At 39.7% G+C, this 14,852-nt stretch overlaps 1 protein-coding gene across 1 annotated transcript; it reads right to left on the bottom strand.

The window, feature by feature from the left end:
* Window positions 1–1,624: 1,624 nt before the first annotated feature.
* LOC112217650 (adhesion G-protein coupled receptor F2-like) lies at window positions 1,625–14,589 on the bottom strand. The gene is made up of 19 exons (XM_024378085.2): window positions 14,432–14,589; window positions 13,187–13,233; window positions 12,270–12,330; window positions 10,090–10,102; window positions 9,720–9,848; window positions 9,454–9,606; window positions 9,287–9,351; window positions 8,576–8,634; window positions 8,304–8,434; window positions 7,716–7,952; window positions 7,326–7,559; window positions 7,077–7,217; window positions 6,676–6,869; window positions 6,210–6,389; window positions 4,401–5,717; window positions 4,263–4,304; window positions 4,121–4,156; window positions 3,671–3,736; window positions 1,625–3,453 (listed from the first exon to the last, which is right to left on the bottom strand). Exons 2-18 carry the CDS (start codon window positions 13,222–13,224, stop codon window positions 3,686–3,688), a joined length of 3,081 nt encoding a protein of 1,026 aa, XP_024233853.1. The 5' UTR covers window positions 13,225–13,233; window positions 14,432–14,589; the 3' UTR covers window positions 1,625–3,453; window positions 3,671–3,685.
* Window positions 14,590–14,852: the final 263 nt, after the last annotated feature.

Below are 14,852 nucleotides of genomic sequence, written 5' to 3'. Positions count from 1 at the left end.
ATTATTATATTTTTGATCGATTGACTATGACTTTCAGCAGTGCCATTTGCAGAGTTAACTCCAGGTAAATGTTTTGTGTTATTCTATAAAGCATTGGTTGTTGATGTGTACGGCTACATTTCAGATACATTTATGTACATTTCAACAGTAGTAGGACCGATCTACCTTGTTTTATTGGAGCTCTAAAGCAATACTAGTTGTTCCCCCCCTCCCCCACATGGATTTAAAATGCCCCCTCGGGGATGTCATCCTGGAGCCAGCCCTTGTATCAACTGTATGTAAAAATATACATATGTTTTTGTTTGGTTTGGACACTTGTAATTGTACATACATGCACTAAAACAACATTGTTGCAAGTTGCTCAAGAATAAAATAATTGTTTGTGAGATTTCTGTTGCTTTATTTAATTGATTATGAGATGATTGAAAGAACACACACAAACAGATAACAATGTAATAAATAATTATTAACAGGGCTAGATTCAATCCAGACCGCAGAAGATCTGTGTTTCAGCGCGATTGACATTTATAGGTAACTTCTGATTGAACCACTATATGCAGCGTCTTAGTGTGAATTCAGTCTCCGCGAACGTGGAAACATTGCCTTAAGATGTCAATCGCACTCTAACAATGATCTTCCACGTTCCAGATTGAATCTAGTCCATAGACTAATTGAGAAACTACCATTCCCTAGTAAAGCTAGTTAATCTTAGTTTCATTCTATTACCTACATGCATTTGCTCTACAGCCACATGTTAGGGCTCTAGTCAATCTGTATTACTGAAGCGTTACAGATCGCGCAATATAAATGTAAAGGTAATTTCCCATTTGAGCCGACAACGATGCGAGCTGAGAGTTGGGAAGCAAGTACAGGGAGTGAATATTTAATAAATAGACGGAACATAATACAAATCAGGATCAGGAGCGGTCCGATCGTGGAAACCTGACAAACCTGCTGAGGCGTGAGAGCCTGACAACCGGCAGAGGCATTGGAGCCCGACAAGCTGGCTGAGGCGTGAGAGTCAGAGTCAGGAAGCAAGTACAGGGAGTGAATATTTAATAAATAAACCGAACATAATACAAAACAAGAAACACTAGCAGCACACAGACATGAAATTGAAACAGAAAATATAACGCCTGGGGAAGGAACCAAAGGGAGTGACATAAATAGGGCATGTAATCAAGGAGGTGAGTGTCAATAAGCACTGGTACTCGTGACGATGGTGACAGGTGTGCATAATAATCAACAGTCTGGTGACCTAGAGGTCAAAGAGGGAGAATACTTGACAGTACACCCTCCCTGGTGTGCGGCCCCTGCCGCAGGACGCCGACCAAGGGGTCGATCCCGTGGTTCCGGAGCGGACCGGTCGGGGAAACCTGACGAACCAGCTGAGGCGTGAGCCTGACAACTGGCCGAGTCGTGAGAGTCCGACGAGCGAGCCGGCTGAGGCGTGAGGGCGTGAGAGCCTGACAATCCCCGGTAGCTCCGGTACTGACACCCAGACCAGACACACCAACACAAAAAAATAAACACTCTGTGATGCTTCCCTTAGGTGAGGCGTTATTCTGTAACGATGTGCGCTAAGAGTCTGGAAGCAAGTACAGGGAGTGAATATTTAATAAATTAACGGAACATAATACAAAACAAGAAACACTAACAGCACACAGACAGGAAACTGAAACAGAAAAAATAGCGCCTGGGAGGAACCAAAGGGAGTGACATAAATAGGCCAGGTGAGTGTCAATAAGCGCTGGTGCGCGTGACGATGGTGACAGGTGTAAGTAATAACCAGCAGTCTGGTGACCTAGACGCCAGAGAGGGAGTATACCTGACATTTATCGTGAATGCAGTCTCCGGCTAATCACACTGTAACTCTGAACTTCCGTGATACGGATTTAATAGAGCCCTTAGTCTTATTGAGATTAAAAATGTACTTTGCAAGAGAGACCTGGTTCAAAAAGCATAACGCAAACATTTAAAAGATAAAACACAAAGCACAAAAAACTTCAGGTTACACATTGAACAGGCACATTGGTTTTGGGAGGAGGGGTAAAACTATGGATTAAAATATTGACAGGGCCTAAATCATTTTTCACCATAGATTTTACTCTAGCGTTAAATTAAATAACAATTAGGCCAGGATTCAATTGTTTACAAGCAATTGAAGTGCATTTGAGGCTAATTTCCCGCTTGAGACGATATCTGCAGTGTTTACAATGAATAAAATCTCCTCAAATGTTGCAGAAATAGCCTTTAAAAGACACCTTGTCGCTAGGCAATGTGCTTTTCTACAACAGTGTTTCCCAAATTCGGTCCAGTGGTTTCAAGTTTGTATCCATAATTTTTTGACAAGCAAAAAAGAAACATACTTCCACATTTCCCGCTGTGTAAACTCATTGATTCTCATTGCAAATAGGCTCAGGATAACTCCTGATGTAGTTGGGTAGCTGATATTCAGAGCTTAAATAGCCAAATTGATTAGTCATAGGAATCAGAACTAATAAAGGCAATGCAACTGCCTGTTTTTTCAAACGGTAGGCCTATCACATGGATGGGCATTCATAAGATTCCATTGTGTGCTGACATGGTAGGCTAAGCACGGCCTTACGCCGACATGTTTTACAAACGGTAAGCATACCACGTAGATGGACCAAATCTGAACCAATCATGGGCGTCAATGTTTGGTTCCGATTTTTCTAGTCTGGACCAGACTTGATTTGGCCCAAAAATAGACGTCTATGTTTGGTTCAGATTTGGTCCGGTGTGGACCGGCCTTGATTTGGTCCAAACATAGACATCTATAAATGACTTATTTTCAACTTTCTTTCAGACCTGAAAATGTACCTGATTTCAACTTCTGGAAAATACGTATTGTAAAAGTGTTTTGAACGTCATTTTTCTTCCTGGGACTTTTCTAGTTTTGCAGGGGCGACAATGTTTTTGTCTCACCTAGGGTGACAGAACAGCCAAGACCGGGCCTGATCTACAGCACCCCTCTGATTGAATCCCGGCCTTATTGTTTATTACAATAACTTTGATTTACACATTTCATCTACAGTCATAACGCAAGTACAGTCAACTCAATTAATAAATCATATAACGAAATGTCATTGACCAAATTAGCAGTAATATTATGACATCTCTTCTGACGTCAAAGTATGCTACAGTACTGTTTGTAGAAAATAGGAATACAAATGTTTCCAGGAAATCACAAAGATGTGTTTAGCAATTGATGAATGTGTATGAGTTTAGTAATTAACATGAAACTTAATATGTTATTGACATAATATAATGAAATCATGATAAGACCTGTCTAAACACCACCTAAACCCCAGCCATCACTGTCTTTGAGGAACCAACCAGGTGGATGTTTCCCTCTGGTTGAGAGTAGTAGCAGATGGGTGGGTTGGTCCTGATCCAGTATATAGCTTGATCCAGTATATAGCTAGTTCTCTGAGGTAGAAAACATATGATGAGTACAGTGTTCTTCAATCCTCAATCCTGCAGACCCTTAAGGTGTGCAGGCTTTTATTACAGCCCAGTACTAACACGTCTGATTTAACTTATAAGGGCTTGAAGAGTAAAACATTGTGTAATAGTTAAGAGTTAATTGCATTACATGTGTTTGTCAGCTGCAGATGTGTTCGTCCTTTATCAAGACTGTACAAACCTTGATGTTCATCACTTATTTGAAGGGGACTTTCATATTCTCACTTTTCTCTTTGGGAGTAGGTGCCTGGTAAGAGAGGTGATCTGAGCTTTCAGTAACACTTGACATTAAGTTGCTTTTCTGTGTAGTAACACTGTTCGTCCTATAATAACGCCATTGGTATTACAATGTTGGTATATTGTACTTTAATTGGCTTTGCGTTCTAATTACAAAAGAATGGAGCCGAGAGTGTTTTGTTACTACACACTCCATATTCCATTTGTGTATAACAAAAGCCATTCAGTTCCATTACAGAACAATTGCCATAGTACTATGTAATTACAATGTCGTAACTAGCATAAGTATAGCATTACTACACAGGTATAAGAGCAACTTAAAGAAAATGTAAACACATGTTCCTGCTCTATAAATGAATGGGAAGACAAAAGCAACTATAAGAGCAGAACTCACCCCAGCCAAGATGACTTTCAACACTTCATCTCGCACCTGGTATTAACATGACAAAAAGCAGTAGTGGTAGTACATAGTATACAGAGTTCACTGTTGAAACACACTATTAAATCACATAAGATCCCTAATGATTGACAAATACCTTCTTCTCTGCAAAACATCCAGTCAGTAAAATGAAGAAGCCCTGAAAAAATTGACACAATAAATAAATACAATGGTATTTTTTCACTCAATAGTTTCAGACAAGAATATTTGTGATGGAAAATGGATGAAAAAGTACCTGTAAGGAGTTTATGATGGTGAAAGCATAATGCATCACAACACCCATCATTTCCTTGATATCAATGAGCACAAAAAAACCCAAAACCCATGTTATCCCAAAGACTGGTGTTAAAAAGACGACCACTTTCAGGATGCTTTTGGCTGTCTCTTTCTCGTCGGCATTACTTCCATCAGGGACATTGGACTTTAGGAGAGTCATGATGACAACACACATGGAGAACAGATTCATCAAAACGATCGTCCCGATGGGCAGAAGAAATGCGTAAATGGACCCTTTCAGAAGTCCATCGTAAATGAGCCAGCAGGTTGTTGTGTTGTGGTAGGGGTTTCCTGTGTATTTGTAGTACACATAGGTAGCTGCCACGATCACTGCGGGACAGACGTACCCGAGGACGGTGGACAAGAGCAGATACACCCTCTTCCTCAGCGGGTGGAAGACGAAGATCAGCTGGTGTATTAGCATGACGCTGAGGCATAGCATCCAGCAGAACATAGCCAGAAAGAAGAAATGCTTGGTCACGGTCAGTATGAGGCACCAGGTATCAGAGATGCTGGGGATGGAGGAGGCCAGGAAACTGCAGTCGGCCAATAAAAGGCATAGAGAGATGTTGACCAGGGCTGTGTGGCGGAAGTGTGAGAGGTTGGACTTCACAACAGCCGACCACACCAGCGCCTCGATGAAGAGGAAGACAATAAGGGAGCAGATGGACATGCCCAGGCCTACGTAGGTAATCTCATCCAGAAAGGGCAGGTTCACCGGGGTCTTGGACATGAGCACTGAGAAGGAGGTCAGGTGGGTGCACTCGCAGTAGCTTTTGTTGTTGACCATTTCCTTCCACTTGCAGCCTTCTTCAGACCATTCCTTTAATGTGGTGTTCCAGAACACACAGAGGATTTTAGAGTCTCGAGACATTGACTGGTTGATGGGAAAGTCCAATTTGATGTCTATTTTGGAGTCGTTACTGTTTTGCAGTGTGGCTGACACCACAATGCTAGGGAACTCACTGTCTGGGAATTTTGAATTGTTTAATTTGTCAGCCAGGTTTTTTACTCCCACAGTTTTTACTATTCCTGAGGACTGGGCCAATTTGACCTCAACGCCAAACACAGTTCGATTGCAAGATGAGTTATTTTGAGCTCGGCAGAGTTTGAATTGTAGATTTGGGGTGTCATTTCCGTTACTGATATTCATTTTGATGTTCTTCACTAGACCCTCGACAGACTTGAGGTATTTTGAAGACATTCCATATTCAATGGTTTTGTTGACTGCCTTCCAAGGGTTATTCAACATGTTGCTTGCTGCATCAAGAAAAACCTGTGAATTGTATTTTACAAATGAATGTTTCTGTATGAGATATATTGTACACAGCAGTATAACTCTTGACTGGGGTATGTGCAAGTCACCCAATATTTGGCAACAGTTTAAAGGTGCAATCTGCGGTTCAAACAATAACAAAGTGCAACTGTTTTGGATCTCAGGGAGCTGGAGGAATGTAGCCACTCTCAAATCCAAAGAGAGAGCTATGGATGCAGAGACTGAAATGATAGTTTTAACCATTCTCCAGATGTACAGTGTTTGTTTACAATTACATTGTTTACAAACATTGGAGTAAACACGCTTATATTTTGGCTTATGATGGGGTAAGACAGTTGAAGTTACATAAGCATTTATAAGTTATATTTTTCTAGAATCAATGGCTATATATCATTACTTTAGCATATCATGACTTTAGTCAAATGGACGTATCAACAGCAGATTGCTCCTATAAAGAGTAATCTATCTCAAATAAAAAACAAAACGGCTCACATCTAAAACAGACTCATCCAGGGTGATAGTTTCTGATGCTTCAGACATGACATCCAGAATACTGATGGATGCATTCAAATCAGCAACTGAGCTGTTCATGTCAGCAACTGTGTTGTTCTTCAACCCAGAAAATATTTCACGAGCAATGTCTTGTGTGGCCCCAAGTCCCTCTCTAAAGTTCTGGAATGGTACAACACACATGGAATAGTACATTTCTTTGCAATACCAACACATTCTACAGGCCTAAAACATTTTAATGATAGTCACATTATTCCAGTGGCTGGATATGTAGTTGAAGAATGTGATTCATCACCAACCCGTGAGTAATGTTATCATATTACTGTAATGCAAGAATGCAAGCGCTTTCACTCAAAACATAGACATTCACCAAAACACTACCAATGTTCCATATCAACTTGAAAGTGTGAGAGTTATATGACTGCAGGAGGTTTAAGGCCATACTCACTGCTGCTGAAATGAGAATTTGATTAAGTTCCTCATTGACACAGTTATCCAGCACATCCATCCATGCAGGCCCCTTGCATGTCCTCTCGTTATACCCCACTCTCCTCGGCTCACATTGTCGGATGACAATAGTGTCACCTTTTGGGGTTTTTGGCCAAAGATAGTCTACTAAACAAGCCATCTCCTTTTCCTCAGCTGATAAAAACAAGCGTTGGTCAGTGAGGAGTATTAATAAGAACTAAACATCCACTTCATTTTTGTACATGTTGTATAAATAAACCATACAAGTTTAGTACTGTCACTCAAATGTGTTTAAGTGAATTGTTAAAGTGGCGTTATGTCCAAAAAGGATGAAGAGGATTAAGCAAATTCATTCAAAGGACTCATACAACCTAAACATACCATAAATCACTGGTATAGTTATGCTTGCACTTTCAGTCTCGTTCTCCTGGTTTGTAAATTTGACTGTGAAAACATGCGGTAATTCTGTTTGCTCGCAATTTATCTTTGGAGTTATGCTGTAGCTGGTCCCCGCTGGCGAGACTAGAAAAGAATGTTGACATTTTTCTCAAGTTACTGCAACTTTATACATTTTGAGCACAAAGAGAAATAAGGTGATACAAAGTTCAAGACACAGTTCATAAAGAGTACCTGAGGATGGATTTGGGGGTTCCATTTGAGCTTGGTATGACCAAGTAACATTGTACATCTCCGTGCTGTTCTCGATGGTTGCGCTGACCATCACACTTTGAGGGTTTATATCATGGCATTCTACAGTCAGTGGGGTACTCGTCATGGTGATCTGATCTGGTAGCAGGGCTACCTTCAACTCTGCAGAGGCTGCGTGCACAATGGATCCTTTGGAAAATCCACACTTATACATTCCTTTAGAAGCAATAAAAAAGCAATAAACAGGATCATATCAGTAGGTCTATTTCAGTATCGAACAGATGCACTGTTTACAATAACCACATAAACCCGGAAATATAATCCTACTCCCTCGATTTATATTGGCAAGCATCATAGGTCTCTCAGACACACCTGCCCAGTTCCCTGACAACTTTTTAATTTGGACTGTGGTACAGTTAGGTGATGCCTCTGGGAATGTCACGGTTATGCTGGTTCCAGTGTTCAGACCAAATGTCTCACTTCCCTTTATCAAGTTCCAGTTCCAAGAGCCATCTGTTTCATCAAATGTTGTTTCTTTAAATGTGCAACTCAGCGTCGGTGTTGAGCGGTATGGCACTTTGTTCATTGGATACTTAATGCTTACAAATCCTGTGGAAAAGTAGAGACATACAATATCAATACAATAAATAATACAATAGATCTTTACACGTTTTACATAATCATTACCAACATAACCTAATCAATTTCATACCATAATTCTTGCTACATTTCTTAATATCATACTGTCTTTGCACTTGTTTGTATGGTCCATAGGTTATCATTTCATAACCAAAATCTTTGCAACTCTGAAACTGCATCTGATTGGAGTGTGCAGAGACTCCATTTTCACACAGTATTTTCTCCTGTGCCTTATCTGAGCCTAATGTGGCAGATCTCCTCATGGTCTTAATATCACTATGTGAAAGGACTGTACTTTAATGGAAGAGGGAGGACATTTACCTGATGTTTCAACAGATATTTTGGCAGAGGAGCCTACAGTCGTTTCCAGGTCAGCTGTTATTTTTGTAAGTTTTTTAGTCAGAAATATGACACTGACATCCACTTCGAAATCAACAATGTGGCCATCACCCCTTATGTGTCAATATTGAGTTGCCAATGGGTGAAAGGGAGACAAAAACAAAAATTGATGTTGCATCTTTGGGGAGAAAAACAAGCACTCTGCCAAATATTAAGGAATGAATATATCCTATAATAAATGTTGAATGTATTACCTAGGTCCAGATACATTAAGGCCCTCAAACCCATTTAATTGTTGAAAACCCTCTGTGAGCTGAGAGAAAAAGTAATTGTGTTAATCAAGATTAAATATAATGTATTACATGTTCACATTATAAGAAATATATTTACACCTTTTTTTTGTTATTTTTAAAAAATTGTACCCCCTTTTCTCCCCAATTTCATGGTATCCAATTGTTAGTAGTTACTATCTTGTCTCATCGGGAGAGATGAAGGTCGAAAGCCATGCGTCCTCCGAAACACTACCCAACCAAGCCGCACTGCTTCTTAACACAGCTTGCATCCAACCCGGAAGCCACCTGCACCACCTGTGTCGGAAGAAACACTGTGCACCTGGCAACCTGGCTACTTGCACTGCGCCTGGCCCGCCACAGGGGTCGCTAGTGCGCGATGAGACAAGGATATCCCTACCGGCCAAACCCTCCCTAACCCGGACGACGCTAGGCCAATTGTGCGTTGCCCCACGGACCTCCCGGTCACGGCCGTCTGTGACAGAGCCTGGGCACGAACCCAGAGTCTCTGGTGGCACAGATAGCACTGCGATGCAGTGCCCTAGAACACTGCGCCACCCGGGAGGAGTGTATATACATTTCTTTAATTCATTATACATTTGAATAATTTAATCTAAACCAAATTATACTATTTCATCAGAATTTAATTCCCTAAATATAAAAATGAAAATGTACCTGTTGTTTGATAGTATTAGTTTCACTAAATACTTTTTCCACTGTGACTGTTCCATTAAAGAAAACTATGTAAACAAAAACAAAACATTAGAATTGTGACAACAGTGTTATCCATCCTATTGATCATATCAAATAATGGAAGTAAAAATAAGTATCAACAATAATACCTTTCACTTTGGGAATACAGAAGGCTGGCAAGTCAGAAATATTTGCATAACAAGACGAGCCATTGCAGCACTGGAACTCGTCACACACTGCGTTGCTCCAGATGTACGTTGTCGAACAGTTACATTTAGAATTACCCCCAACAATTTCACATTCTACACAGAAACACACATGATCAATCAACAACAATCAGACTACGGATGAAAAAACACTGATAGAGGAACATTTCTCTATCAAACCATATTTGGTAGAAATAATGATACTGTACCCGCTGTTAGTTCAAGCAGTTCAATGGTCATACTTCCATTATCTGTAGTTATTTCCTTGATCGATGATAGAGTACCAGAGATGTCAAATGTAACATTGCTCTCTACCATGAACTCAGCCATGTAGGTATCTAAAACAATCAGTGACACAAAGGAACATTTGTATTTTATTTTAGGCAAATGTGCAAGAGAGCCTTTTCGGCAGCTAATTCTAATGATTGGGGAGGGTCTTCAAGAGTGCATCTGCTTGTGTGAGAGAGTTAGTAAATTCACTTGTCCTCATGTGGCCCTTTTCTAGTTCTTGTCATAGAGAGTAACCTGCTTGGTTTGTTATGTCATAAATCACATAAATCTGTAGATCAAATAACTCACCCACTGCTAAGGCCTGTGTAAATGGAGAGAGAGAGAGACACGTTAGATTTCATCATCAAAGGGTCAATAACTACATATGTCCACTAGAATTCATCTTTGAAATAAGATACATTCATTAGGTTCCCTCCATATCTGTTATTTTTAATCGGTGCTTACCTTTACTTAGTTTACTTGACTAACATCCATGGCTACTGTGTAAATTGTCCAACTGGCTCATTTCAAGTACTACTGCAATGTACAGTTGAAGTCAGAAGTTTACATACACTTAGGTTGGAGTCAATAAAACTCGTTTTTCAACCACTCCACAAATTTCTTGTTAACAAACTATAGTTTTGGCAAGTCAGTTAGGACATCTAAATTACACAAGTAATTTTTCCAACAATTGTTTACAGACAGATTATTTCACTTATAATTGACTGTATCACAATTCCAGTGGGTCAGAAGTTTACATACACTAAGTGTCACAGCCATCGAAAGAAGTGAACCAAGGTGCAGCGTGGTGAGTACATTTACTTTTTTATTGAAAATGTTGCCAACAAAACAAGAAATAACAAACACGACGCTTAACAGTGCTAAGTGCCACAAACAAAGTTAACTACCCACACTGAAAGGAGGGAGAAAGAGCTACCTAAGTATGATTCCCAATCAGAGACAACGATAGACAGCTGTCCCTGATTGAGAACCATACCGGCCAACACATAGAAACACAAATCATAGAAATAAAGGACATAGAATGCCCACCCAAATCACACCCTGACCAAACCAAAAAGAGACATAAAAAAGGCTCTCTAAGGTCAGGGGGTGACACTAAGTTGACTGTGCCTTTATAAACAGCTTGGAAAATTCCAAAAAATAATGTCAAGGCTTTAGAAGCTTCTGACAGGCTAATTTATATAATTTGAGTCAATTGGAGGTGTGCCTGAGGATGTATTTCAAGGTCTACCTTCAAACTCAGTGCCTCTTTGCTTGACATTATGGGAAAACCAAAAGAAATCAGCCTAGACGTCAGAAAAAAATGGTAGACCTCCACAATTCTGGTTCATCATGGGGAGCAATTTCCAAATGCCTGAAGGTACCACGTTCATCTGTACAAACAATAGTTTGCAAGTATAAACACCATGGGACCACGCAGCCGTCATACCGCTCAGTACTTTGGTTCGAAAGTGCAAATCAATCCCAGAACAACAGCAAAGGACCTTGTAAAGATGCTGGAGGAAACAGGTAGAAAAGTACAGTATCTATATCCACAGTAAAACAAGTCCAATATCGACATAACTTGAAAGGCCGCTCAGCAAGGAAGAAGCCACGGCTCCTAAACCGCCATAAAAAAGCCAGACTACGGTTTACAACTGCACATGGGGACAAAGATCACACTTTTTGGAGAAATGTCCTCTGGTCTGATAAAACAAAAATAGAACTGTTTGGCCATAATGACCATCATTATGTTTGGAGGAAAAAGGGGGAGGCTTGCAAGCTGAAGAACATCATCCCAACCGTGAAGCACAGGGGTGGCAGCATCATGTTGTGGGAGTGCTTTGCTGCAGGAGGGACTGGTGCACTTCACAAAATAGATGGCATCATGAGGTAGGAAAATTATGTGGATATATTGAAGCAACATCTCAAGACATCAGTCAGGAAGTTAAAGCTTGGTCACAAATGGGTCTTCCAAATGGACAGTGACCCCAAGCATACTTCCAGAGTTGTGGCAAAATGGCTTAAGGACAACAAAGTCAAAGTATTGGAGTGGCCATCACAAAGCCCTGACCTCAATCCTATAGAACATTTCTGGGCAGAACTGAAAAAGCGTGTGCGAGCAAGGAGGCCTACAAACCTGACTCAGTTACACCAGCTCTGTCAGGAGGAATGGGCCAAAATTCACCCAACTAATTGTGGGAAGCTTGTGGAAGGCTACCTGAAACGTTTGACCCAAGTTAAACAATTTAAAGGCAATGCTACCAAATACTAATATGTCCTTCTGACCCACTGGGAATGTGATGAAAGAAATAAAAGCTGAAATAAATAATGCTCTCTACTATTATTCTGACATTTCACATTTTTAAAATAAAGTGGTGATCCTAAGACAGGGAATTTTTACTAGGATTCAGGAATTGTGAAAAACTGAGTTTAAATGAATTTGGCTAAGGTGTATGTAAACTTCCGACTTCAACTGTACTGCTTACCTGGTGGTAGAGGAATACCACACCGCAGTAAAGTATTACCGCTCTGGCCCACATCGTTTGTCTGATGGAAGCAAAGAAGATTTACACTGCTTCAACAATTTGGACACATTAATGAATTAAAACATCAATTTTCATGACAGACAATAGTGATACTGTAGTGATAACCCATTGGTGTTCTTATTATCGACCTTACTGTTTTATTTTTGTCTCATTTGAGTCCGTGCTACTTGTTGCTTTTATTATTCTATTCAGATTTTATTGTCCATCTCTGGGTGGTTTATTTTCTTTTATGTTTCATTCTGAGGTAGATACTGCTGTAAAGAATATAGGGCAGATCATTATTAATTAGCCTTTTATCTCCTGAGCTCCTTTTCCTGAAGTATACAAAGTCCAAAATTAGCTAGTCAAACTTTCTTTTGCATTACTTTGCATTACCCCATAATACAGACACAGCAGGTGGTGAGCTTGTCCTGTTGACCTGCTCATGACGCACTGAATAATCCTTGTCAATCAATCTCTGCTCATTAAATAAAACATAGAACAATCAACTTACTATGTACACTGTATGTCCTCTCAATTATTCACATGGCCATTATTTCATTAAACTACACTACCACAGCACATGTATTTGCTCGTGTTTATTAATTAAAGAAGACTATCAACATTTTGCTTGAGGTTATTTTTCGTTTTTTAAAACAACTGGCCACCCCTCAGAGCCTGGTTCCGCTCTAGGTTTCTTCCTAGGTTCTGGCCTTTCTAGGGAGTTTTTCCTAGCCACCGTGCTTCTACACCTGCATTGCTTGCTGTTTGGGGCTTTAGGCAGGGTTTCTGTACAGAACTTTGATATATCAGCTGATGTAAGAAGGGCTTTATAAACACATTTGATTTGATTAAATGACCGACATCAGTTCACTTACTTGAATTCCATTTTGTTCTTGTTTTCTGTGAGCTCCATGTGCAGTTTCTGTAGAGATAAATCAGATGATTCCTGAACTGTGCGATGTAGTAGAGAGTTGAACATAGTTTAAAGCAGTAATTAACTACAAAGACCACAATTCATTGCACGCCTGCTTAAACTTGTTCATCAGTTGATTGGCGAGCCTATAAATACATGATCTAAGTAATTCGTAGCTGGTATTCAGAGTCATAAAAGAGATGAGATTATATAGAGATGAGATATAGAGATGAGATAATAACTTGGAATTAAATAATGAAGTCATCAAATAAAACAAATATTTTATTAAAGTCAAGTAATGTGATTAAATTACGGTTAATTAGTGATAAGCAGTAATGGGCAGTCACTACCATCATGGGACTTGTATTAATTGTGTTATTCAGTGTTCCAGCATTTAACCCACGTAATGCATAGTGTATTTAATGTCTAATCAAAACTGAAATTGAAAACCGTGTTTTTTTTGTAATAATCGAACCGAAACCGAACAGACCCCAAAAAGCAGTAATAGCTCAGCACACCTACACAGTCAGCTTGGTCACCATGTTGATACTAAATCCAGGAATTACAAAACATCATGGTTGTTTTTGTATCACAACACATAAAAACCTAATATGCCTAGTTACTCATTAATTTATGGACTCTCAAATATGATATTAATTTAAACATTAATGAGATGGTACACCAGGTTAGTGTGAATGGAACAGAAGACTACACAGAAGCAGCCTATATACACTTGACGGCTGAAGTCATCTGTACTCTCAATATGACATTCATTTGAGCATTAATGAGATGGTACACCAGATCTGGGGTTACATTGCCCCAGACCTTTATATTTTCTGTCTATTGAAGTTCACTTTATTTGAAAAGACTGTGAGCAAAAAATGAACTGGAGAGTCTCAATTGAAAGTACTTCTTAATCCAGAAGTAGGGTAAATCTGAGCCTGGGAAATCTAGCCTAACTAATTATTAGACTACTTAAAATGTTACCAAATAAAAATGTGTCACAATATTCATGGAATAAGATGTTTCATTGACGCAATCATTTTTTTTCATATTTCAAAATGTATTTTCAAACCACAACTTGGCATACATTTGAATAAGAATATACAGGGCAACCCCCAAGTATTAAGCAGTATGAACCATTTGTAAATGCAGTGCATAGAAATTATGAAAGATAATAGCTTTTCAATAAGAGGAGATTACTGACCTTGCCTCAAGAAATCTGCTCTTAAACCTGGGTTTGACCTGTGAAACTAGTGATCAAAAGGTGGGATGCAGTTTGTAATCCATGTCTACCAGGAGACCATCGGGGTAGGCTGAATGCTCACAGTGAACAGGCTGCGTCTGACTAAAGTAAATGGGAAAATGCTTGAAAGCAGCACGACGGAGGCGACATATGACAATGAGTAGCTACTTTGAAAAAGGGATCTTTGCCATTTGCATGGCTGGTATCTCCCTATGCCATCTGGACTGGTCAACATGGGCCTTCAGCTTTCCATCTGCATTTGGCTACCAAATACAGCTTTCTCCTTGAGGAGGTTACATCCTGTCAAAATGTTGTCTGTCAAGAGGAAATGTTGTCATTCCTATACATGTAATTCCTATACATTTAATTCTTATACATTCAA

This window comes from Oncorhynchus tshawytscha, linkage group LG18 (genome assembly GCF_018296145.1).
Source record: "Oncorhynchus tshawytscha isolate Ot180627B linkage group LG18, Otsh_v2.0, whole genome shotgun sequence".
Lineage (NCBI taxonomy): Eukaryota > Metazoa > Chordata > Actinopteri > Salmoniformes > Salmonidae > Oncorhynchus > Oncorhynchus tshawytscha.
The sequence above is the reverse complement of the archived record's forward strand: the minus strand, read 5'-3'. Positions and strand labels throughout refer to the sequence as shown.

Excerpts from the sequence above, each read along its gene's own strand:
- LOC112217650 (XM_024378085.2), bottom strand. The coding sequence starts at position 13,224 with ATGGAGCTCACAGAAAACAAGAACAAAATGGAATTCAA. Across the intron at positions 12,331-13,186 it reads AAGAACAAAATGGAATTCAA|ACAAACGATGTGGGCCAGAG; the intron begins GTAAGTGAACTG and ends TGCTTCCATCAG. Across the intron at positions 4,157-4,262 it reads GATGTTTTGCAGAGAAGAAG|GTGCGAGATGAAGTGTTGAA; the intron begins GTATTTGTCAAT and ends TGTTAATACCAG.